The sequence below is a fragment of the Micromesistius poutassou genome (genome assembly GCF_964030765.1).
Source record: "Micromesistius poutassou genome assembly, chromosome: 2".
Taxonomy (NCBI): Eukaryota; Metazoa; Chordata; class Actinopteri; order Gadiformes; family Gadidae; genus Micromesistius; species Micromesistius poutassou.
Window position 1 is genome coordinate 6,172,329 of NC_140272.1, and position 25,000 is coordinate 6,197,328.

The window sequence follows — 25,000 nt, forward strand, 5'->3', positions numbered from 1 at the left end:
AGTTTGTAAGGTAAAATGTATTAACACATGAGTCAACATAATCGGTTATAGTTGAGAAACACAAATAATCATTGGACAGTTATTAAGATTAATGATCTGATCAACCCGTATGTGTTAAATTACTAAATAAGATAGGAATTAATAAATATATAAACTATTCTCCCATACTTCAGGGGGCGCTGAATTAAGCGTGTTTTATCCTTTTTGGACCTCATCGGCTGCTCTACCCAGCGTGGATTTCAATGACAAGCGGACCCAACATTTCATAAGACATCGAACCGGTACCCGGTACCTTAGCCGTCCCGGGACCAACCATGTCCTTACCAATGTTGTTCAGAACCGTCACCACACAACTCTTAAAGGTGGGCAACATACACAACATATACACAACACATTACTGCATCCCGCTGTCATGTAGAGGACACCGGGGGGTCTGGACTGGACCTACCGAGGGGTCTGGACCTGAACCCCGGTCCAACCGGGGGGTCTGGACTGGAACTGGACCCGAACCCGGACCTACCGGGGGGTCTGGGCTGGATCTGAACCCGGACCTACGACCTGAACATCCTCTTATATTGGACCTGAACCCGCTCCAGCGAGCCAGGACTAGTCTCCTTGTCCTGAATATGTTTCGCTAGGTTCTAGTTATCATGTCATTATTTATCTGCATCTCAAACACTTTAACTGCAGTATTGACCGCTGATTTTTACTTAATCATTTGGACTGATGTATCCATCCTGCTTTCATTACGTTATTCATTCATTCATTCATTCATTCATAACCTTGAACTATTTCATTTAGTTTCTTATTTCATAAGAAATCACTGTTATCCAGTTTCATTTTCAATCCTTTTGACGTAGGTGGAAGATGACTGTAATGGTATTGCATGTGAACCTGTCTGAACTGTCTTGAATACTGTACATTGCATTAATGAATGAACCCTTCCTCTCTGATGCCCCCCGCAGGGCCGACATGTCCACACGGGCTGTCAGCTGCTGGCCACCGAGAAATCCCTTCTGATGAAGCTCAGGAAAAGCACCGGCTACACTTTTATCAACTGTAAAAAAGCCCTGGAGAAGTTTGACAACGACATAAACCAGGTAAACATCCTCATGTGTATTGTGTGGAGCGGTCTTTTTAGCCGTTTTGAACAGAGCATTTAGCAGACGCTTTTATCCAAAGTGACTTACAATAAGTACATTTGTCAGAAGAAAGAGAAACAACAATATATCGCTGTCGGTAAAGTAAGGATGCTCATAGAACCAAGTGCCAAGCACTAACAATTGCTAGGTTAACCCATTCCCTGTATACAACAAAGATAGCAAGGATAAGATGCTACACCATACTAATACTAGAGCCAGGACGTACAACATACAATAAGTGCGTACATTAAGTGCCAGGACATACAACATACGATAAGTGCGTAAGAGGGGTATGGGGCTAAGGGGGGGAGGCTATGCAGGGTCCAGGTGAACCCAACACACTCTTCTCGTCCATGCAGGCGGAGAGCTGGCTGAACCAGCAGGCCCAGAAGGAGGGCTGGAGCAAAGCCAACAAGCTGGAAGGACGCAGGGCCAAAGACGGGCTGGTGGGTGTGTTCGTAGGCGGGGAGGCCGCCGTGATGGTGGAGGTGAGGCCAGCGACGGACTGACCAGGCCGGACTCTTTGGAGCCGGACCCATTCTTTGAAACGTCCCCTGCAGTACCCAGTCATCCTGAAGATGTCCCTCTCCTTGTCTTGTGCTGCAGGTGAACTGTGAGACAGACTTTGTGGCCCGCAACGAGAAGTTCCAGCAGCTGGTGAGGGACGTGGTCTCTGCCACGCTGGCCCACCACCGGGGCAGCAGCCAGGGCAAGACGGGATACGTGAAGGTAGAGAACGGGAAGAACCTTTGTTGTATGTATAATGTATGTAGCCTTACTAGGGCATGTGGTGCCTTGTTGTGCTACGAGCTGTCTCCCATAATGTTCTCCCATCGTCCTCCCAGAGTATCCTGGGGGCCAGTGATCTGAGCACGCTGCGGGCTGGAGAGGCAGGGTCCCTGGCGGACCAGGTGGCCCTCATGATCGGTCAGTCCCTCCCTGTTCCTGCTGAGGGCCCCGTTCAGAGGCACTAGAGGGTCTGCTTGTGGTCCCAGACCAATAGAATAAGTTGAATCCACATTTATCTAAAAAGATGTGGACTTCTGGTTTTTCGTCTGTGATACGGAGGCTTTGAATGGTGGGCTGGCTCTTCCAAGTAGGATCAGTCATGTATTTTCAAATGATTTGAACTCAAATCTTGTTATTTTGCACAATGTGTGAAATGAAAACTAGGACAGATTAGACCGGTCTTCAAATGCCATCCTTTCTATTCTAACTACAGAAAGGAAAGGTATACAGTTTAGTTATACATTTTTTATCTAACAAAGAAGGGTTGGGATATATATTTAAATAGATCCGTGTCGTTCAATCATGTGCGAGAAATGTTTAGTATTGTCGTCGCTGCACTGCCTGACGGGTTCTCTGGCGCCCCCTGCAGGTCGGCTGGGGGAGAACATGTCAGTGCGGCGGGCCGTGATGCTGGGCGTCCCGGCCGGCTGGCACATCGGCTCCTACGTGCACGGGGGCGTGGGCGGCCCCGGGGACACGGCGCTGGGCCGCTACGGGGCCCTGGTGGTCTTCAAGGGGGGCAAGGAGGAATCCCGAGAGCTGCTGGGACGTAAGCTGGGGCAGCACGTGGTGGGGGAGGCGCCCACGACGCTGGGAAACATGGAGGACCTGCCCTGCGGCGACAGCGAGACCCGCCTGCTGCCTCAGACCTTCCTCCCGGACCCGTCCCGGACCGTGGCCCAGTTCCTGCAGGGCCAGGAGGCCCGGGTCCTGGACTTCGTCCGGTTCCAGTGCGGCGAGGCGGCTGAATAAGGGGCTGTTGGGTCGTCTTTGTTTCTGATTAAATGAGATACGATGGTTAGAGTGCGCAGTCACAGTCTAGATAACGGTCAATAATTTATAAAGTTCAACCGTACTCATGCTGTATGATGACAATATGTTTATTATTGTAATAAATGGGGAGATATAATGGTGCATCATGGTTGTAGAACTCAAAGGTTGTGTGTGTGTTCCTGGTTGGTGTGTTAGAGACCAAAAAGTCTCTAACCCTCCTTAGTCTACTGAGGTTCAGCAGCCTGCTGTCTCCTGGTGGACCGCTGGACAGGACAGACTGCTGGGTTATAGTACAGGACAGTACAAGACAACTGTTATAGTACAGGACAACTGGGTTTATGGTGTTTATCAGTATTATTATATAGTATTATTATAAGTCAAAAAACTGAGGGGGTCTCTCATATATCTGAAGGTGTCTGCCATATTTGGCATTGTAATTTCATCTTAAACAACGCTCATTATCCATCCCTGTGCGGTCTTACCTATTATTAAATAATAATAAAAAAATAATTATAAAAAAATATATATATAGAAACAGATTTAAAAAAAGATATAAAAAAATATGAAATTTGTTTTTATTAAAAGAAGATATAAAAAAAATTATGAAAAAAAAATAATATAAAAAAATGTTTATATAAAAAAAATATATATAAAAAAAGAAATACAAAAAAAAATTATATAAAAAAAATTATAAAAAAAAAATTATGAATTAAAAAAATAATAATGAAAAAAATTGGACCTGCGCACAAATGTTTTTTGTGCGCATCCTTTTTTTTTGATCTGCGCTTTTTGGGAGCTTGGTTCCCTCTAGCTCCCACGTAATTCGATTTATACATTTCAGAGCTGCCAACTTGCACGGTGCACCGTGTGACACACGTTTTTGCCTGCTTACACACGCCACACATCCAATTTCTCACGGCCAAAAAAACAGCTATGACTAGCTAAAAGGTTTTGAAAATGTGAAAATCAATCGAGTTTGTTTACTACTGTTGGTGGTAGACTTTTCGTAGTCTTTTTATAGAATTTTTTTTATATATATATTTTTTTTTATAGAATCTTTTTGTTTTTAATAATTTCTATTTTTATTTTTAACTCCCCGGAGTATAACCCTGGAACCCCCTAGTGGGTCTGTGTTTTCCTTGGCTCACGCATCATTCTCACCTTTTTCACCCCAAACAAGTTTGCATGCCTGAGATAAGTAGTATTATAAAACGGGGGGCCTAAATCAAGCGATCTGATTGGTTCCCAACCGTTGTATATTGAGCGTATACACACAGCTATGACGCCCGTTCAGTTTACAGAGTCCAGTATCACTCCGCGCCTAACTTGAACTGTTGTTTATTTATATATAAAAGCGATAGCATAGTTCACTGAAGCCTAAAAAAAGCCTGTAAAGCAATAGGCACACGGTCGCCGGCAATTTAGCCTTCTAAATTGCTAAATTGCCGGCGAACCAAGCTACCGTCTCTAGCCTTCTCTCTGAAGGACGCTACAGTGTGTTGCATAGCAACCGCCGTACACTTTGCCGGCAGCCAGGAGGGACTACTTTTCTGTATTCGTTAAAAAAAATGCTTTTCCGACTTTCTCGCTTTTTCAAAATTGAGGGTGTCTATGACTTTAATTTCGCCATATTTACGTAACCGTTTTATAAAAGCAATAGATCACCTCAGTCAGTGATCTATTGCTTAATTATAGTACAGTGTTGATCAGCGGGGGGTCGCTCAGTGACTCCATCAGACTTCCTTTTAAGTGCATTTGGCTGCGGCGGCGTGGTGACGTCACGGGGGGTGTTTCCTCACTCGTTACGTCACGAGGGTGTTTCCTCCCTTCAGTCTCATCAGTCCGCGGTACGAAGAGCTTCAGTCTACAGCAACACTCAGCCAACATCTCCACCATGGTAAGACCCCCGCTTCGTGTTTTTACAAACAAATGCTGTTCCGTGTATCAAGGCTCGGCGTCGTGGTGCTGCCGGGGTTTGATCGCTTTATAATGAGATTATCGTGATGACGCCATCCTTAGCCACAGCTAGCTGTTAGCTGAGGCGCTTCGTTACAGTCCGCCGTGAATCGTTTAAATGTGTCCCCCCCTGCCTCTCTGTGAACATGACCTGTATTAATGTTCTCTCTCTCTCTGCCCTCCCCCAGTCGGACTACTCAGAGGACCAGATCATGGGTGAGTAGCGAGGCCGTCTCGGTGCGTTAGCCGCGCTAAGGAGTTCACTTCCTGGGTTCAGTTCCGCTCCGCGTCGGGTACCCGCTGTTCCTACCGGCCTGTTCGGGTCCACCCCTCCTTGTTCGGGTCCACCCCGGCCTGTCCGGGTCCAGATACCCCTCTGTGGGTAGACCCTGGTTCGGCTAGTCCCTGACCGAACCCACATCTGGCCCACCGGGTTCAGGACGAACATAATATGCTTCTTAATCCACCGGAATGGGTGAATTTAAACTGATACATTTGAGATCCATTTTCGTTTTTCTGTGCCTCTGTACGTCCATGATGTGTTTCCTCATCATCACCACAGAGCGCCTCCTCGCTTCGGGACGAGCTTGTTCTTATTATTATTATTAGTAGTAGTATTAGTATTAGTAGTAGCCTACAACGTAAGACTCTTTATTGACTGGTCACGGTTTCCACACCGGACCAACTTGGGCGTTGCCCCAAACATACCTTTGACATAAGTATAAATCGCCAGCAGACCTCTTAATGCTCACAATGAGCCCTATACAAACGCCTTATTAGGAGCTGAAGTCAGCCTTTTAAATGATTGTTTAAAGCAGTGACTTTGACGAATGGAAGGACGAGGTGTGTGTGTGTGTGTGTGTGTGTGTGTGTGTGTGTGTGTGTGTGTGTGTGTGTGTGTGTGTGTGTGTGTGTGTGTGAGAGATACCACCACTGACCCACATAGCCATCCCTTCCAGTCCCCCCCCCCCCCCCCCTACATCATACTGAAACCCTCTCCTAAGGTAGAGCCCCTCTCCTTTGGGTGTTTTGTGTCTGGCTGATCTCCTCTGTCTCCCCCCCCCCAGAGTTCAAGGAGGCGTTCCTTCTGTTCGACCGGACGGGCGACGGGAAGATCAGCTACAGCCAGTGTGGGGACGTCATGCGGGCCCTGGGCCAAAACCCGGTCAACGCCGAGGTCCTCAAGGTGCTGGGGAACCCCAAGTCAGAAGGTCAGTGTCGCCGTGGTTACAGGGGTTGGCCGCTGGTCTGAGGGGTCCAGCTTCACTGTCGTTTGTAGAAAACCCTACCATTCTATTTTATAACGGTGACAAATGATTTCCGCCGGGATCAGTGTGGGCGGCATGTGGCTCAGGAGGCAGAGCGGGTTGGCTGGTAGACGGAAGGTTGCTGGTTCGATCCCCGGCTCCTCCTAGCTGGGTGTCGAGGTTTCCCTGAGCACCTCACCCTAACTTCTCCTGACGAGCTGGCTGTCGCCTTGCATGGTTGACTCCGCCGTCAGGGTGTGAATGTGTGCATGAAAGGGTGAGTGTTAGTCAATATTGTAAAGCGTTTTTCTAACCAGCGGTCACTCAAAGCGCTTTACAATATTGACTAAAGTGGCCGCTGGTTAGAAAAACGCTGTGTAAATGTAGTCCAGCAGTACAGTAATGTCTTTTAATCTGTATCTGTAATGAACTCTGGTGTGAACTGAAAGTCCCTCCAAATGTTAAAATAAAGCTTATCTTCTTAAAACCAGCTTATCTATCTTTAAGATCTAAAAGCAAGCGGCCACATATACACACACCCTCACCCCCGTGCCTGTCTGGTGTCTCGTATGTCTCTGTGGAGCCGTGGAATGTGAGTGTTTTGGTGGGGGAGTGGGTGGTGCTCCCAGTGGCTGACTCCTCCCCCTGGTGTCCCCAGAGATGAACTACAAGATGCTGGACTTTGAGCAGTTCCTGCCCATGCTGCTGGCCATCGCCAAGAACAAGGACCAGGGCTCGTTCGAGGACTTTGTGGAGGGCCTGCGCGTCTTCGACAAGGAGGGCAACGGCACCGTGATGGGGGCGGAGCTCCGCCATGTCCTCACCACACTGGGTAGGACCGCTGCAGATGATTGGATCAGCTCTGGTTGCTCTGTGTGGACGGCTGAGTGGTTAATCAAAGGAGCACTGTCTGTAAAGGACTATTGATCACTAATCAATAGGGCAGGTCCGAATGGATTCCTGTGGTATTTCTCATTGTGTTATAAGGAAGAGTTTTTATATTTTATGATTGGTCCTTAAATTCGTTGGAACAGCAAAGCTTCCTGGTGGTCAGTCACCTTTGTACCGGGCGACGCTGCGCTGGCAGACATGTTGAGGCCGTTGTGTGATCTCCCGTCCCTCCAGGAGAGAAGATGTCTGAGGAGGAGGTGGAAACCCTCTTAGCCGGACACGAAGACACCAACGGCTGCATCAACTATGAAGGTAGGTCCACGCCCGGGTTGACCAATCACGGCTAACCTCCTGTGACCCCCAACGTGAGGGCAGCCCAATCACTGCTAACTACCTGTGACCCCTCCCCCCCCCCCCCCCCAACACCAGGGCTGACCAATCACTGCTAACTTCCTGTTACCCTAATGAACGCCAAGATGTGCCCTCGCCGGCTGCAGCGCTAGCCGGACTGTTAGCGTAGTCACTGGGTTCGGGGGTCAGGTGACTGGATCTGAACCATTGGCCTGACATCATGTGTGTTCTGACCTTCTGTGTTCCTCCTCCACAGCTTTTGTCCGACAGATCATATCCGGATGAGCAGAGGGTACAATCATTCACTCACTCTCTAACTTACTCACTCACTCTCTACCTGATGAGGGGTTTAACAGGGGCTTATTAACGACGCTTCGAAGAGTTTAGATTCAGTGCACATTAACCCCGCTCTCCTGCAGAGTGGCGCTGGCTAGGCCCTGCATGCAGTAGTCAGCTTGGTAGAGCGATGGTCTGACCTCGTGCAGGCTGCTACTTGATGTGTTTTGTATACAAAGCCTTCCGGATGTTTCCTGTGGCTCGGCGCCCTCTTCACTAACGGTGATGGTGGTGTCTCTCTCTCTCTGTCTCCTCTGCCCCAACAGAAACTGATCCTAACCCTAACCCCGCAGATATGCTTTGGTTAGGTTGAGTGTTTAACACAGTATTTCTTCATCAGGATTCTTCTCTCCACTTTGCCTGCCGTTCTATTGTGTTAATCACCGAGCACGCTTCAGGCCCTGAGGCTGGGCAGGTAGCGGCTCGCCAGGACGCCTCCCTCTGTCCTCGCTGCTCCCTACTGTTGATTACACGTAGACCATTTAAGGACAGAACCTCTTCATCTTGGCTGTCACAGCGCGTATGTAGGAGTGTGGACCTCCCTCATCTCCAACTCCTCATTTAGGAGTTAGGATGCAGGAGCCAGATGGCTTATGGCTGTTAGGGGCCCCCGTGAGGGCCCGTCTGACCAGGACCGCCCAGCTTGAGGGGTCCAGCGCCTGCGAGATGTTTACCATATGAGGCGTTGGGTTTGGAGGGGAGCTGCTGGCTGCGCTGGGCTGTAGGTTGAGCTTGGTGTCTTGCTTTCATCTGACACGATCAAGCCTAATGACTCTCTCTGTCTCCCTCTTCTCTCTCTCTATCTCTGCCCCTTCTCTCTCTCTCGCTCTCGCTTTCTTTCTTGGTTCTTGTTCTCAGAACTCGTCAGGATGGTGATGAGCGGTTGAGGATCTCTGCACGCTTCGGTTTTAAGTGTTTCCCTGAATATTAATGTTTGTCTCCGTCTTGCTGTCCACGTCACGTCCCCAAACAGATTCCATGTTTGTTTTTGACATCCTTTTATTTGATTTCAAAAGTGCCTTTTGCATGTCCTATGTTGAAGAGACCATACCATTTCATTTCCACACATCATTCCTCCACATGGAGATGCATGTTAGGATGCAGATCATCGGCACCACATTGGCAATAACATTCCCTTGATTATTTGTACACATTCCTTCCCTGTCACTTTTGTAGCCAACTAGCTATGTTGATTTTTATAGAGCAGATGCATGTTCATTGGCTAAGGCAAGCTGTAACCAAGACTTGTTTATCCAAACCAGGGAAATCCATCATGGAAGTGATACTGTAGGATGGCAGGCTGCTTTCAACAGTATTTAATAAAGAACCAACTTTTTAAAAGGATTTTCTTTGTTTTTTTTGAGTTGGCATCTAGAAATGTCGAGTCATGTAAGGTTATAACTGTTTATCACAAGACTAGGTCCACAAAGGGCACATTCTGATGGTACCTGTTCATTTATATCCTATCTTTGTTAGGCTGAACATGTTTGATGATTTCCAGATTTATCAGACCATGTGTTGGTTTCAATAGTCCTTCTAAATCTCCAGATATTTTTCTGGAGAGGATGTATCGAGGTATGAAATACAATACACCATTGTTTACTATAAATGAGGATGTATCAAGCGATGTAAAACCATCGTTGACTAAATGAAGATGTATCAAGGTAATTCCATTGTTGACTAAATGAGGAGGTATCAAGGTAAGACCATCGTTGATTATTAATGACACATGACACAATCTCCTCGTCACATCTTTTATTTTATTCCCAATATTTCATAAAGAAAACCTCAACATCTCGTTTTTTCTATCCAATACAAACTGCCGGAGGGAACTGCCAATACTACGTAGGTAATGATTTACTGAGGAAAGGTTGATTTCTACTGTATAATAATTCAATTGCTGCTCGTCACAAGCAGTGTGAAAAACATACAGAAACTGAACGGACACGCACTTATTTTATATCACAAAATGCACACACTGTAGTAATAACACAGACAAGAAGTCCATCGATGCCTCTGACGAGTTCTCTAACACTGGCTAGCGGACATGCTGTTAGGTATCTGATTATAGGTCAATGATGTCATATGCAGGGGAAGAGTATGTGTGTGTGTGATGGGTTTGTGTTGGACAACGTTGAAGTTATCCTTCATCCTTTGTCCACCGATTAAAACAAATGTCTGCACTGAGAAGTAAACTGAAAGTCCTTGATAAGGGATTCTCCAGGGCATGCATTCAGAAACACGCGCGCAGACATCCAACACACATGATACTGGAAAGAGTAGATATAGGCTACAAAGATAATATTAATACACGCTTGTAATGTAGACGTCAAAAAAACGAAATGGAAAACCAACAATAAAAAATATAAAAATTGGATAAAAAGTGAGGATTCTGTTGCAATAGTACGGACGGTGGTCTCAGAGCGAGCTGTTTAAGGTGCGATATCCCTCGGTTTACAGCATCGTCCTTCCTTCAGTCTGTAACTTCAAATTCAGCACACTTCAAATCGACTTGTTTCCCAAGCATGTAAACTACAACATGATGTACAGAGAAATGGAGATTAAAGTCATCATTAAAAAAAGATTTAGGTTCAGCAACCAAACCACTGACCCAAATTCTGAAAAAGTATGTCAATAGATTTGTTGATTCTTTTTTCGGACCATATAGAGAAGTGAAGCCTGTGGCTAGTGACTCTTCTGACCTCCTGAACCAGAACATAAGGAACATCACGCTGCTCATTGCCAATGGAGACACCTAGGAGGGACCTTGCTACAAAAGGACGCCAAAATAATATCACAATAAGAAAAAAAAAAAGGTCTATCTCAGGTCATCGATATATATTTTTTAACTTTCCATTTCCACCATCCCACTTAAGGATGTGATATTTGTTTCTGAGCACAAATTGTAAAGGTATTTTAACAGAGTCTAGTCTACAGCACTTTGTCGTTCAAGAAACCAAGATGGTTCCAAACTATATAATCAGACTGGATCTAGGGTCAAAAATGTTCACTGGTGTCACTCCTAAGGGCCCCCTGCTGAGAGGCCACCTGCTGGAGGTGCCCCTGTTGAGGGGCCCCTGCTGAGAGGCCCCCTGCTGGAGGTGCCCCTGGGCACCACCTAGTTACATGTCCAAATGAGCTTTCAAAACTCTACCTATGAAAATGAACAACGAGGGGACACTAAGTGCTCATGTTATGACCCCAATTACGCGCCATGTTCTAACAGGCCGGAGGAAACATACTCTCAAAAGTGCAATTTTTTTCCCTTCATTGACCGACCGGGACGGTGTGGTGAGTACTGGACAGAGCGGGGAAACACCACTTCACAGGCCGGGGAGAGTCTTGAAGATCATGAACGTACAGCTGGTTAAAATACTTAAAAAACAAAAGGAGGATCTTTCGTGTCGTTTCCTGGGTGACCGCGTTTTGAATGTTTTTTTTTTTTCCTTATGGTGCATACAGGGACATGTTTTTTTTTCTTCCGTTTGTCTAGAAAAAAATAAATGTTCTTCATTGGCATCTTCATGTCAATACTCAATCGAAGGGACTCGTTCTCACCAGATAGTTCAAGTAGGAGGGACGCGCCACAAATCAAAAGCTTTCGTCGCTTCAATTGTCCTGTCAAAGAAAGGCTGGGAAATGTCCAAATTACTTTTCTTGGTCAGTTTGGTTTCCTGACGAGACTATGAAGGCGGGGCTGGAGTGGTCAGTCATTGGCTCGCCAGTGCTCCTCCCTCCCCGGTCTCACTGGGGGGGGGGCACCGGCGCGGGGGGCGGCACCGTGTCCCCGGCCAGGGGGGTCGCAGGCTCTGGGGGAGGGGGGGGAGAGCATGTTAGAAACACACCTACTAGTGATGTTGACATGTGTGGGGTTAGACTGGTATAGTTATGAAAACATTAGACTGACATGGTGATGATAATATTAGACTGGTATAGTCATGATAACATGTACATTAGACTGACTGGTATAGTGATAACATGTACATAAGACTGGTTACACTGGTATAGTGACGATAACATGTACATTAGACTGGTAGTCTGGTATAGTGATGATAACATGTACATAAGACTGGTTACACTGGTATAGCGATGATAAAATGTACATTAGACTGGTTACACTGGTATAGTGATGATAAAATGTACATTAGACTTGTATAGTAATGATAAAATGTACATTAGACTGGTTTAGTGATGATAAAATGTACATTAGACTGGTTTAGTGATGATAACATGTACATTAGACTGGTTACACTGGTATAGTGATGATGTGGTGCAGTGCACTGGACTGGGACGTCCCGTACCCACCATGGGGGACTGGAGTGGTGTTGGAGTTGGACTGGGCGGGGCCGGCCGGGCCCTGGGGCCCCGGGGGGGAGGACTGGGGGGCTGCGGGGGGCTGGCTCTCCCCCACCGGGACGGAGGCGGCGGGCGGGGCAGGGCTGGGGGCGGAGGCCGGCGTGGGGGTCCCGGGGGCGGGCTGGCCACTGGCGGCGGCGGGGCCGGGGGGGCCGGCGGCGGCGGCGGCGGCCTGCTGGATCTGCTGGAAGTGCTGCTGGCGCGCCCTCATCTCAGCGTACTTCAGCTGCTCCATGTGGAAGGACTGGCGGTCGGCCAGCAGCTGCTGCCGCTGGTACTCCAGCTGGAACCAGAACCACAGGGTGAGGACCAGTAACACCAGCAACACCAGTAATACCATACAACCGCTGGTACTCCAGCTGGACCCCAGAACCACACAGCACAGGGTGAGGACACAGCACCCAGTAACACCAGTTACACGTGAGGACACAGCACCCAGCAACACCAGTTACATGTGAGGACCCCATCCTCTCCTCAAACCCCCTCCCAGAAGGCCCTGCCCCCCCCCCCCCCCCCAGAAGGCCCTGCTCACCACCACCCCCCGCCCCCCCCTCCCTGCTCCCCCCCCCCCACCCCTCTGCTCACCGCCTCCCTCTCGCGGTCCATGATGGTCTCCAGCTCCTCAAAGTGCCTCAGTTTGATCTCCAGCTTCTTCATCTGCGTCTCCACCAGCAGCGCCACCAGGGACTTGATCTTGCGCTCCTCCACCGCCGCCAGGTGCTGTCCGTCAGGGGGGAGGGACAGAGTGAGGGAGGGGTGGGGGACGCTAAGGTAAGGGGCAAGACTCTTAAGGGGTTAAGGGAACACAGTGGGAGAGGCTGGAGAAGACACTTGGGGGGGAAAGGGGAAGACTGGAAAGGGTTAAGGGAACAGAGAGAGTGTGGGGGAGAGGTGGAGAAGGCTCTAAGGTAAGGGGTAAGTAAGTGTGGGGGAGAGGTGTAGTAGAGACTAAGGTAAGGGGTAAGACTGAAGGGTCAAGGGAACAGAGTAAGGGAGAGGGTGTAGTAGAAGACCCTTAGGTAAGGGGTGAGACTGAAGGGTTAAGGTACCTTAGCCTTGACGGCGGCGGCGGCGAGGGCGGAGGCGGCGGCCGTGGCCAGGTTCCCCTCCCCCACGTCCCGCTCCACCTTCGCCTTCCTCTCCCCCTCGCTCTCAGCCTCCCTCGCCCCCTCCTCCGTCACCTCCTTCCCCTCCTTCTCCTTGTCTCCGTCGCCTGGAACACACACACATCACCTCAGAACATGGAGACCCCCCACATGGAGACCCCCAACATGCTGCTGGGTCTCAGACCACATGGAGACCCTCACATGGAGACCCCCCACATGGAGACCCCCCCACATGGAGACCCTCCATCCGTCAGAACAGGAGGTCCTCTCACCCATCTCAGAGTCGGCCTTCTCGGCGTCCCTCTCTCCGTCGCCGTCCCTCCCCTTCTCCTCCTCCTTCCTCCCGTTCTCTCCCTGCTTCTCCTCCTCCTGCGGCGCTCCCTCTTTGTTCTCCTGGGAGGTGGAGGAGCATCCATGGGTTAGAATACTACCGCCTGCCAGAAGCCTTTGATGGGTTAGAATACTACCGCCTGCCAGAAGCCTTTGATGGGTTAGAATACTACCGCCTGCCAGAAGCCTTTGATGGGTTAGAATACTACCGCCTGCCAGAAGCCTTTGATGGGTTAGAATACTACTTCCTGCCAGAAGCCTTTGATGGGTTAGAATACTACTTCCTGGCAGAAGCCTTTGATGGGTTAGAATACTACATCCTGGCAGAAGCCTTTGTGATGAATGTAACGTGATGAACCAGGCTCCTACCTTTGCGTCTCTCTTCTCCTCGCTGGATTGGCTCTCAGCTTTGCTCTCCTCGCTGCTTTCATCTGGAGCGACAGCAAAGAGGAGGTGGAGGTAGTGATGTAGCAGACACAGGGTGGAGGGGGTGATGGAGCAGTAGTGTTAAGGTACTGCACTGTCTGCACTGGGTCTTCACATCATGAACAGGAGACTCTAGGTTCTGTCTTGGCCTGTGAGGTTCTACGTTCTAGAGGGTGAAGCCTCTGACTCATGTTTACTACATCACTAGATATACGAAGACGAATATCTCTTAGAGTTCTACAGCATTCTGCTGTGTGTGTTTGTCCATGCATGTGTGTGTGTGTGTATGTGTGTGTGTGTCCGTGTGTGTGTGTGTGTGTGTGTGTGTCTGCATGTGTGTGTGTGTGTGTGTCTCACCTGGCTTCTCCCCCTCCTCCAGGCCCGTCCCAGCGATGCCGCTCCCCTCCAGGCCGTACAGGGGGTCCTGCCGGCCGCTGGCCCGGGCCGCCTCCTCCACCCGCCGGACATGGGCCTCCACCAGCGCCGCCGGGACCTCCTCCTTCATGCGGGAGAACTCCTCTGGGAGAGGAAGGGCACGTTAACCCTCAGGTCCCACCTAGACTTTCATCTGATGAAGGGCACGTTAAACTCACCACAGGTCTAACCCTAGACCTGGGGTCTAACCCTAGACCTCATCTGGTGAAGTAGGGTCTGAGGAGGACCTCAATACAGCGTCCTACTGTACCTCAGCAGTGTTTCCCACAGACCAGGTAGCAATGTGTGGCGGATTTGTTGTCGGGGGGGGCAGGCGGCGATTATTTTTATTTTTATTTTGGTTGAGAGTAGGCTAGAGTTGCTGTGTTTCGCCATTCTATACTACTTCTGCATTGTAGTAATTCGCTGGAGCTTAGTTTGTTTAGATCCCGCTAGTTGGATACATTGCATTCTTTCGTAGTGGCGACTTCTCGACTGCAAGGGAAGCTCGGCTTCACCTAAAATTTCGAAAATGAAATGGTCAGATATATACTGTTGTGTTAACATTTCATTGATTAAAAATGCGTTAGAACACGTCCATCTCGAAGACGAGTTCGTTCAGAATCAGCTGCTTATCGCAGGTCGACTGACTCGATTTCCTTCTCATACACTTTTACTTCACGTTCACATTTACACGTTTACACGTGTTTAATTTGCGTGTGTTTAGACAGATGGGCGAGCACAGGACTGTCGGAATGGGAACATGTCGGACTGGCAGCATTACGGGGGCGCGATTACGGGCTGGCGGAGTTACATTTAAAAATCGCGTTCAAGTAAAAATAAATAAGAAAAGCGGAATCAATTTGTGGCGCTCGTTGTTCAATCTGTGGCGCAGCAGCGCCACACATTGGCCTATGTGTGGGAAACACTGCTCAGTCTGAGGCTGTGGATCAATACAGCGTCCTACTGTACCCCAGTCTGGCATCACATCATGCAGCCTTGACTCATTCAGTCCCAAGAATGTTACACAAACCGTAGCTGCTGATTACTGTGCTTAATGAACCATAACGAACCATAATGAACCCATTTGAGAAGGTATCGAAGAAGCATCCCTCTCTGGCTCAGCTTGCGTCGGTGCTGAACCAGACTGACGTAGGTACGGGGGGAGCAGGGGGTCTAGAGGGACCCGGTCACTCACCCAGGGCGGACTTGGCGGCGGCGGAGGCGACGCGGGGGTCCACCACGGAGGCCAGGAAGGCCACGGTGCTCATGACGGGGTTCCCCGCCTGGCTGAAGGGCACGGGCTGGTAGGCCAGCGGGCCCAGGGTGGAGGAGCTCTCCTCCAGGTAGGGGTCCTCGATGGGCAGCCGCAGGAAGTGGAGGATGCACTCGTCCTGCGTGCGGCTGCCCACATGCTCCGACACCTTGTTCCAGTCGTCCTTGTACATCTCCAGACCCTAGAGACCCCCCAGGAGACCCCCCCACCAAGAGAGAGGTTAGTCTGTCCTCCATGTTCACAAAGGGTTAATTCAGTCTTATGTTGTTGTCCTAAGCTTTGTGTTTTCATTGGCCATAATCTTTTTATAATCACATCTTTTAAGACCTCAAATTGTTACTTCCACATCAGGACATTTTCCTGAGTGACAATGGTTCATTTGATATAAAGGTAAGATACTGTTTATCCCACAGCAAGACAGTTGATATGGTTTTAAAAAGACTGAGCCATTCTAGCCCCATGTGTCTAAAGACTAGTTCTGTTCTCAGGGGGTGAAGACTAGTTCTGGTGTCGTGGCAATTTCCTTTAACAGAGATTGCGTCTAGACCAGATGAGATTTCCCACTGCAAAAAAGCACACAATACATTGAAAAGCAATTATCCTAGGTTTAATGCATGCATACATTAGACTCCTCTCTAGCAGAATGAGTCCAGAATACAGTTTGACAGGTTATTTATACTGTTTCAGATCCTCCCCATATTGCAGATGTCAATAATCAACTCAAGTGATGTTTACCCAAGACACAGAAGTGCCTGTGTTTTTATCAAGGAGAAGAGTGCCTAAGGGGATGTCTTCTCCTTTGTGACCCGTTTACCCAAGTACGAAGGTTAACAATATTGGTTGACTCTAAGGAAGGTAGGCCGGTGACCCATAGAGAAGGGAAGGTGGGACCACTGACCACAGCACAAGGGCATTGATTCTAAGGAGGAAGGTGGGACAGCTGACAACTAGTTCTGTTCTCAGGGGGTAAAGACTAGTTCTGTTCTCAGGGGGTGAAGACTAGTTCTGTTCTCAGGGGGTGAAGACTAGTTCTGTTCTCAGGGGGTAAAGACTAGTTCTGTTCTCAGGGGGTAAAGCCTTCAGGCTGGTTGCTGTGTCTCCTCCTTACCTCTAGCAGAAGGAGGGTCTCCTGTTCGGTCCAGTCCCTCATGGAGCTGGCGGAGGTCTTGCTCTGTACAACGACATGAAGCACATGATTCAGCAGGGCCACATCAACTCTTTTCTTCCGTTCCTCGTTCCAGGGCGGTGGCCTCTCATACCTTGACGGAGCTGCTCTTCTTGCTGTACATGTCCGTGCGCAGGCCGAAGTTCTGCAGGTCGGCCGGCTTCTCCTTCACCTTATCTGGGAAGGACAGCATCTGCTGGGCGGCAGGGGGCTGGGCATCCACACAAAGAGAGACACACACGTAGGACGAGAGAGAGACATGAGACACATAGGACCAGAGAGAGACACATAGGACCAGAGAGAGACCAGAGAGAGACCAGAGAGGGACATGAGACACATAGGACCAGAGAGAGACACATAGGACCAGAGAGAGACCAGAGAGAGACAGGTCAGACCATAGAGAGACATGAGACACATAGGACGAGAGAGACCAGAGAGAGACCAGAGAGGGACATGAGACACATAGGACCAGAGAGAGACACATAGGACCAGAGAGAGACCAGAGAGAGACCAGAGAGGGACATGAGACACATAGGACCAGAGAGAGACACATAGGACCAGAGAGAGACCAGAGAGAGACACATAGGACCAGAGAGAGACCAGAGAGGGACATGAGACACATAGGACCAGAGAGAGACACATAGGACCAGAGAGAGACCAGAGAGAGACCAGAGAGGGACATGAGACACATAGGACCAGAGAGAGACACATAGGACCAGAGAGAGACCAGAGAGAGACCAGAGAGGGACATGAGACACATAGGACCAGAGAGAGACACATAGGACCAGAGAGAGACCAGAGAGAGACCAGAGAGGGACATGAGACACATAGGACCAGAGAGAGACACATAGGACCAGAGAGAGACCAGAGAGGGACATGAGACACATAGGACCAGAGAGAGACACATAGGACCAGAGAGACACGTCAGACCAGAGAGAGACATGAGACACATAGGACCAGAGAGATCAGAGAGAGACACATAGGACCAGAGAGATCAGAGAGAGACACATAGGACCAGAGAGAGACACATAGGACCAGAGAGATCAGAGAGAGACACATAGGACCAGAGAGAGACACATAGGACCAGAGAGAGACACATAGGACCAGAGAGATCAGAGAGAGACACATGATACCAGAGTGTGACCAGAGAGAGACAGCATGTATTCAAAACTTTGGGCAGTGTTTTTGTATTGCCTTGATCATGAAAATGGTTTAACATGTGTGTGTGTGTGTGTGTGTGTGTGTGTGTTTGTGTGTGTACCTGCGAGGCCTTGGGCTGCAGGGGCACCAGGCTGGAGGGGGTGTCAGCCAGGACGTGGAAGTGGGAGGTGGGCGGGGGGCCCATGGGGGTGGGCCGGCTCTCAGAGTCCACCTGGTAGTTGATGAGCCCCCACTGCTCCAGGAAGGCGTGCACCCTGCACCCCCCAGCCAAGATGACATCATCAGTAAACAGGAAACACAGGCTCAGGGTAAAGCAGGACAACAGGATGTAAACGTGTACAATAACCTGAACGCGTCACAGAGAGGGAGCATAGAGGAGAGAGGACGCAGCGCACGCCCACCAGATATCAACAACTAGATTAATATATGTCTCAAAGTCAGCTGTGAAAAGATTGTCACAAGAAAGAGAGATTGTAGGAGAGTGGTCGGAATCGCTGCTTAACTTCCTCAAAGTTACGCATTATATGATATAATATATCTCTATAATATAATATAATATATATTTATCACGGCCAAAAGCTATGTGCGCCTCGGGATGATATCATGAATCCTAAACGACTGCGTTGGGATCTCCGACGTCTCTGGTACCACAAGTAAAGACTCGCAGTGGTTCTCTCGGCCTTGGCTGAGAATGAATTGGGGGAAAGGAACGGTGGCGTTCACAGAGGTATGCCCCTCCCACGCTCGCACAAGTGTGTGCACTCACGCGAGCAAACTCACACGAACATGCAGCGTGAATATTCACACTGCTTTTGGTGAGGGTGAGGGTGGAGAGGAGGTCAGACTGAACAGGTGAGGGTTAGGGGGTGAGGGTGAGGGTGTGAGGGTGAGGGTGAGGGTTAGGTTACAGGTGTAGGTTACAGGCGGAGGCTGACCTCATGATGGCGCAGACGTCCCCGGCCAGGTTGCGCCGGCAGGCCGTGGAGGTGAGGTACTCCTGGGGGTTCAGCCGGTACGTGTCGATCATGAAGTTCCGGTAGGCCAGATAACTGAAGGGGGGGGAGGAGAGAGGTCAAACCGTGACATGGACTCACTAGAAGCTGAACGGATCCTTAATGTCCTATAAGGTGTCGTGTTGGGTCCATGAAGAGTAGAAGTGACTCGTACATCTCAGGCGTTTTGGATTTGTTCTTGCCGTTGAAGAACTCGGGCAGGGCTCTGCGCTCGATAGCGTGTACGCTGGGGGGGAGGAGACAGACGTTTAGACACAGGCCTGGTTGCCCCTGGTGACAGGCCCCTCAGGGACTGAACCGACTCCTGCGCTGTGTGGGGGGGGGGAGGGTGTACCTGTTGTAGTCGAACCACGCGGCGTAGCTGGGGATGATGATGTGGTGGGTCTGCTCCGTCACATTGTCCTCGTGGAGGTCTGACGCCTTCACCGGCTCCCCCTTCACACTAGGGGAGCCCTCAGCCTCCTCCTAAGACAGAGGGGGTAGCACTCAGCACCCAGCACCCATCACCCAGCCCCCAGCCCCCAGCACCCAGCCCCCAGCACCCACCACCCACCACCCATCCCCCATCCCCCATCACCCAACCCCCAGCACCCATCACCCATCACCCAGCACCCAGCCCCGAGCACCAATCCATCCCCGGCCGAGCAGACCTCCTGCTCAGCATCGCCTCCCTCCTCCTCCTCATCTCCTCACCTTTCCCGTCGTCTCCATCGACTCGTCTTCCTGCTCGTCTGAGGGAGAGAAAAGAGGCGGGGTCACTCATGGTCTGCTGCGACGCACGCTCCAGGACACAGACTGGTGGGAGTCAGGGTCGGGGACTCACCGTTCTCTGTGGCTCCCTTCACCGGGGTGGAGTCCGTGTCCTTCTTAGCGCTGTCTGCAGAGAACAGAAATCATTAGGAGAAGAAGTGGTCAGACGAGACCCTAGCTGGACCACTGGACCAGATACTGCTGTAGTTCTGGACCACTGGACCACTGGACCAGATACTGCTGTAGTTTTAGACCACTGGACCAGAGGGTGAGGGTGGACATGTAAGGGTGAAGGTGAGGGGGAGGTTGAGGGTGAGGGGGAGGTTGAGGGTGAGGGTGAGGGTGAGTTGAGGGTGAGGGGCCATGTTAGGGTGAGGGTGAGGGTGAAGGTGAGGGGGAGGTTGAGGGTGAGGGGGAGGTTGAGGGTGAGGGTGAGGGTGAGTTGAGGGTGAGGGGCCATGTTAGGGTGAGGGTGAGGGTGAAGGTGAGGGGGAGGTTGAGGATGAGGTGAGGGTGAGGTTGAGGTTGAGGGGGAGGTTGAGGGTGAGGGTGAGGGTGAGGGTGAGGGTGAGGGTGAGGTGAGGGTGAGACAGGAGAGGCGCCCTACTGGTCTTGGCGGGGTTTCCCTCCTCTGTGGCGGGGGCGGGCGAGGCCTCGTCCAGGTCCTTGGTGAGGTCCTCTTGCTCCTCCTCACGCTGACCGCGCTTTGACTTGGTGTAGGGAGTGGTGGGCCTGTCACACACACACACACACACACACACACACACACACACACACACACACACACAAACAGACACACACACACACACACACACACAAAGAGACACACACGCACACGGACACGCACACACACGTGTCACTTGGAATACCATTTTGAATTCACAGCAATTTTAGAAAAACCTGACATGGATGGCTCTCACACACACACACACACACACACACACACACACACATACTAAAGCGCACACCCATACTAACACACACGCACAAACATACTAACACACACATACTAACCCACATACACACACACACACACACACACTAAAGCACACACACATACTAACACACACGCACAAACATACTAACACACACACACACACACACACTCACGCCTTCTTGGTGTTCTTCTTCTTGCTCTCCGGGGGCGGGGGCGTCGGTGATGGCGACGGTGAGCGTTTCCTCTTCTTGGCTCCGGCCGGCTTCTTGTCCCGCCTCTCGTCGGGCGTGGTCACCTCGTCCGTCAGGGTCTTGGCCGAGATGCGTTTCCTCCGGGGTCCCGCCTCCCCCACCTCGTAGTCCTCCTCGTTCATCCACTCGTTGTACTGGTCCAGGTCCAGGATCCACCTGGCGTGCACCTGCCAGACCACAGGGGAGTCCCCGGTGAGTCCCAGACCCCAGGGGAGTCCCAGACCACAGGGGAGTCCCCGGTGAGTCCCAGACCCCAGGGGAGTCCCAGACCACAGGGGAGTCCCCGGTGAGTCCCAGACCCCAGGGGAGTCCCAGACCACAGGGGAGTCCCCGGTGAGTCCCAGACCCCAGGGGAGTCCCCGGTGAGTCCCAGACCACATGGGAGTCCCAGACCCCCGGTGAGTCCCAGACCCCCGGTGAGTCCCAGACCCCCGGTGAGTCCCAGACCCCCGGTGAGTCCCAGACCACAGGGGAGTCCCAGGCGAGTCCCAGACCCCCGGTGAGTCCCAGACCCCCGGTGAGTCCCAGACCACAGGGGAGTCCCAGGGGAGTCCCAGACCCCAGGGGAGTCCCAGACCCCAGGGGAGTCCCAGGGGAGTCCCAGACCCCAGGGGAGTCCCAGACCCCAGGGGAGTCCCAGGGGAGTCCCAGACCCCAGGGGAGTCCCAGACCCCAGGGGAGTCCCAGACCCCAGGGGAGTCCCAGGGGAGTCCCAGACCCCAGGGGAGTCCCAGACCCCAGGGGAGTCCCAGGGGAGTCCCAGACCCCCGGTGAGCCCAGACACTCGTCCGGTTTGCTTATAAACAACTGTCACAGTGCTCTAGAATAAGGCAGTCAATCCTAACACTGAGGCCCACTGTGTGGCCATGAAGCTAAATATGAAAAGGAAACGTTGGGAATGACCTTTTTGGGCTTTTCAGGAGTCGGAGGATCCTCCACTGCAGCCTCCACCTCACTGGCAGAGATCCAGGTATCGTAACTAACCAGAGATAGAGGTCAGAGGTCACAAACCGAGAGATAGAGGTCAGGAACAGAGAGATAGAGGTCAGGAACAGAGAGATAGAGGTCAGAGGTCAGGAACAGATAGAACAGAGAGATAGAGGTCAGAGGTCAGGAACAGAGAGAACAGAGAGATAGAGGTCAGCAACCGAGCGATAGAGGTGAGGAACAGAGAGCTAGAGGTCAGAGGTTAGGAACAGAGAGATAGAGGTCAGACAGTCCATTTACAACATTATCAATATGAAGAAGACTGTATTTCTGAACGAGACGCATTTAGCACATAGCTGAATGGAGCCCGGTGGTGGACATGAACAGTTAATGGGACTGTCCCTTTAAGGCACACTGACCCTCAAAGGGACAGGACGCAGTGTTGGGTTCAGTGAAGGTGGAGAACGTGACACCAACCTGTCTGGAAAGTATCCCCAGTGGAGGAGCACCTGCTTGTCTCTCTTCATCACCGGACGCACCCACTCCTCTGACACACACACACACACACACACACACACACACACACACACACACACACACACACACACACACACACACACACACACACACACACACACACACACACACACACACACACACACACACACACATTTAAATGCTTTTATTTGGATCCACATTTCCCAAAAAGAGGGGAAAAAAGATCCAAACATTTTGGGAAGAAATAATGATAATGTGATAAGGTTCACCAAGCTACAAGCCTCTGCAAGACCTACATGATAAATTTAAAAAAATTAAAAAATAAAGTTATTAAACACCGAACACTTAAGGATAAATAAAACATCTTTGCCTCCAGATTCTCATGCTACCTATGGTGGCTGATACAGAGCAGAATTGTGCCAATCTTTGGCAAAATTCAAATGACATTTCAAATGTGTCCAAATTTTTTTTGCACACTTATCATTAAAATCATCAGTATGAATATTGAAGTCACCAGTTATAACTAGACAGTCAAAGTCTGTGGAGATGCTAGACAATAATTCTGTAAAGTCATCAAAGAAATTTGTAGTATGTGGGTGGCCTGTAAATAATTAATAGGAGAACTCTGGGGGAACATTTCAATACAGCACAAAGGTATTCGAATGATGGAAAATCACCAAATAACATCTGTTTCCCTTGAAATACATTTTTAAATATAGCAGCAACTCCTCCACCTCCAGATCTACATACATTAAAAAAGTTATAGTTGGGAGGAGCTGTCTCTATCAGAACAGTTGCACTGTTATTTTGTTCTAGCCATGTTTCAGTTAAAAACACAAAATCCAGTTGAGAAGTCAGTGTTTCCTCTAGGATTTTTTTCAGCAGCGGGAGGAAAAGGTTTTGTTGTACCTGGGTGGTGCACGCACAATTTTTTTGTAGCAGTGGTGCTGTAAGTTGGTAACCAAGCAATGCTAGGGGGGTCCGGGGAAGAAAATGCCCCCCCGGAAGAAATTTTTGAAAAATAACCCTTTAAATGGTTACTTCTGGTGAGATTTTTTTTACAGATTGAGCTTCCAAATATGACATAACAACCAACAGAGTCAAGGTATCTGCTGAGACCAGATCATTGTGCAAATGTGCCTTGAACTTCGCAGAAACTAACTTCATCTTTTATGTTCATTTTCAGCAATTTATTTGATATTTATCATAAGCCTTAGAAAAAATAGATGAAAAAAATATATATTTTTTTCTAATCCCTCTTCAGAAGTTCTGACTGTTCTCTTCGACTCTGTGCCAGTGAGAGGCAGCTGGAACTGTCTCTCTCTTGTCCAGCTTCGGAAAGGATACAGTGTAGCGTTGATCATCTTGTTGTGTATTTGTCTGAGCTAGCTCAGCAAACTAACCCACCGGCACTGTATCCTGGAGGAGTCCTTTGCATTTTTCTAATGCTGCTAGCCTCGTTTCAAATAAAGCCACTGTCTGTTGCAGTTTGTGCATTTCCTGGTCTCCATGCCTGAGACATCCGAGTACAGAGGCATGTTGGCAATAGGAAAGTCCAAGGCTTTTGTTGCGGTCTGATCCGGTAGTCATAAAAACTGCCAAAATGTATTGTTGAATCGAGCGATGGAGGTCGACGGAAACAAACTATATATTCTTAAGTATTATGATCATGAAATAAAATAAAATAAAGTAGACCTGAACGAAGAATTAAGTAGTTTTTGCCACTGCCTAGCAGAGCTTCGGGAAACATGACCTCTCTCTCTGTTGCTTCTTATCTCCTCTTTTCCACAGTTATACCACAGTTAAGGGGCGTTGTTCGTCCCGACGCGCAGTGGAGGGACAACGACCCCCTTAACTGTGGTATAATGAAAACATTTCACTGACTGAAGTGATCTATTGCTTTTATAAAACGGTTACGTAAGTATGGCGAAATGAAAGTCATAGACACCCTCAATTTTGAAAACACGAGAAAGTCAAAAAAGCATTTTTTTAACAAATACAAAAATGTAGTCCCTCCTGGTTGCCTGCAAAGTGTGCAGCGGTTGCTATGCAACACACTGTAGCGTTCTTCAGAGAGAAGGCTAGAGACGGTAGCTTGGTTCGCTGGCAATTTAGCCTACTAGCCTACTATTTAGCCTCGAGCAGTTCACTCACCGTGTGCCTATTGCTTTACAACATTTCCACCCTCTCCATCAATCAACATATTTTTAGGCTTCATTTAACTATGCTATTGCTTTTATATATAAATAAACAACAGATCAAGTTAGGCGCAGAGTGATACAGAACTCTGTAAACAGAATGGGCGTCATACGCTCATTATACAACAGTTGGGAACCAATCGGATCGCTTGATTTAAGCCACCCGTTTTATAAGTCCTGTATATACAAGCTGCCTGCCTAATGATTTATGATCACGATCAACTACTAATCACGTATCACCTATAGTAATGTGCTACAGTGTGTAGCAGAGCAATGACCTTCACGGGAAAGTCAAAGTTGGAGGACCACTGGACTTCATGTTACAGCACTGCCTGGGTGTGGTGATAGAGGACCAATGGACTGAGGTACAGCACTGTGGGTGTGGTTATAGACCAGTGGACCGAGGTACAGCACTGTGGGTGTGGTTATAGACCAATGGACTGAGGTACAGCACTGTGGGTGTGGTTATAGACCAATGGACTGAGGT

The 25,000-nt window shown here is 49.7% G+C and overlaps 3 protein-coding genes across 4 annotated transcripts in view; 2 read left to right on the forward strand and 1 right to left on the reverse strand.

The window, feature by feature from the left end:
• The first annotated feature begins 222 nt into the window (after positions 1-222).
• tsfm (Ts translation elongation factor, mitochondrial) lies at positions 223-3,065 on the forward strand. The gene is made up of 6 exons (XM_084464551.1): positions 223-362; positions 966-1,100; positions 1,502-1,630; positions 1,749-1,871; positions 1,988-2,069; positions 2,521-3,065. Exons 1-6 carry the CDS (start codon positions 315-317, stop codon positions 2,901-2,903), a joined length of 900 nt encoding a protein of 299 aa, XP_084320677.1. The 5' UTR covers positions 223-314; the 3' UTR covers positions 2,904-3,065.
• Positions 3,066-4,709: 1,644 nt separating this feature from the next.
• Positions 4,710-9,049, forward strand: myl6 (myosin, light chain 6, alkali, smooth muscle and non-muscle). Of its 2 annotated transcripts, XM_084464555.1 has the most exons (7): positions 4,710-4,821; positions 5,069-5,096; positions 5,948-6,091; positions 6,786-6,959; positions 7,253-7,330; positions 7,626-7,661; positions 8,564-9,049. In XM_084464555.1, the coding sequence occupies exons 1-6, from the start codon at positions 4,819-4,821 to the stop codon at positions 7,652-7,654; spliced, it is 456 nt and encodes a 151-aa protein (XP_084320681.1). In that variant the 5' UTR covers positions 4,710-4,818; the 3' UTR covers positions 7,655-7,661; positions 8,564-9,049. The 2 variants fall into 2 exon arrangements, with proteins under 2 accessions (XP_084320681.1, XP_084320680.1); XM_084464554.1 differs by lacking the exon at positions 7,626-7,661.
• A 404-nt stretch (positions 9,050-9,453) lies between these two features.
• Positions 9,454-25,000, reverse strand: part of smarcc2 (SWI/SNF related BAF chromatin remodeling complex subunit C2) — a gene marked incomplete at its 5' end in the record, with an annotated part of 18,714 nt that continues 3,167 nt past the window's right edge. Inside the window, 20 exons of the mRNA XM_084464535.1 lie at positions 9,454-11,514; positions 12,011-12,344; positions 12,647-12,781; positions 13,111-13,274; positions 13,440-13,560; positions 13,867-13,928; positions 14,281-14,442; positions 15,536-15,794; positions 16,722-16,784; positions 16,873-16,989; positions 18,040-18,193; positions 18,875-18,988; positions 19,107-19,178; positions 19,287-19,417; positions 19,646-19,683; positions 19,776-19,829; positions 20,310-20,434; positions 20,813-21,057; positions 21,794-21,869; positions 22,295-22,364. Of these exons, the coding sequence (XP_084320661.1) occupies positions 11,450-11,514; positions 12,011-12,344; positions 12,647-12,781; positions 13,111-13,274; positions 13,440-13,560; positions 13,867-13,928; positions 14,281-14,442; positions 15,536-15,794; positions 16,722-16,784; positions 16,873-16,989; positions 18,040-18,193; positions 18,875-18,988; positions 19,107-19,178; positions 19,287-19,417; positions 19,646-19,683; positions 19,776-19,829; positions 20,310-20,434; positions 20,813-21,057; positions 21,794-21,869; positions 22,295-22,364 (2,561 nt within the window). The 3' untranslated portion in view covers positions 9,454-11,449. The remainder of the gene's footprint in view (positions 11,515-12,010; positions 12,345-12,646; positions 12,782-13,110; positions 13,275-13,439; positions 13,561-13,866; positions 13,929-14,280; positions 14,443-15,535; positions 15,795-16,721; positions 16,785-16,872; positions 16,990-18,039; positions 18,194-18,874; positions 18,989-19,106; positions 19,179-19,286; positions 19,418-19,645; positions 19,684-19,775; positions 19,830-20,309; positions 20,435-20,812; positions 21,058-21,793; positions 21,870-22,294; positions 22,365-25,000) is intronic.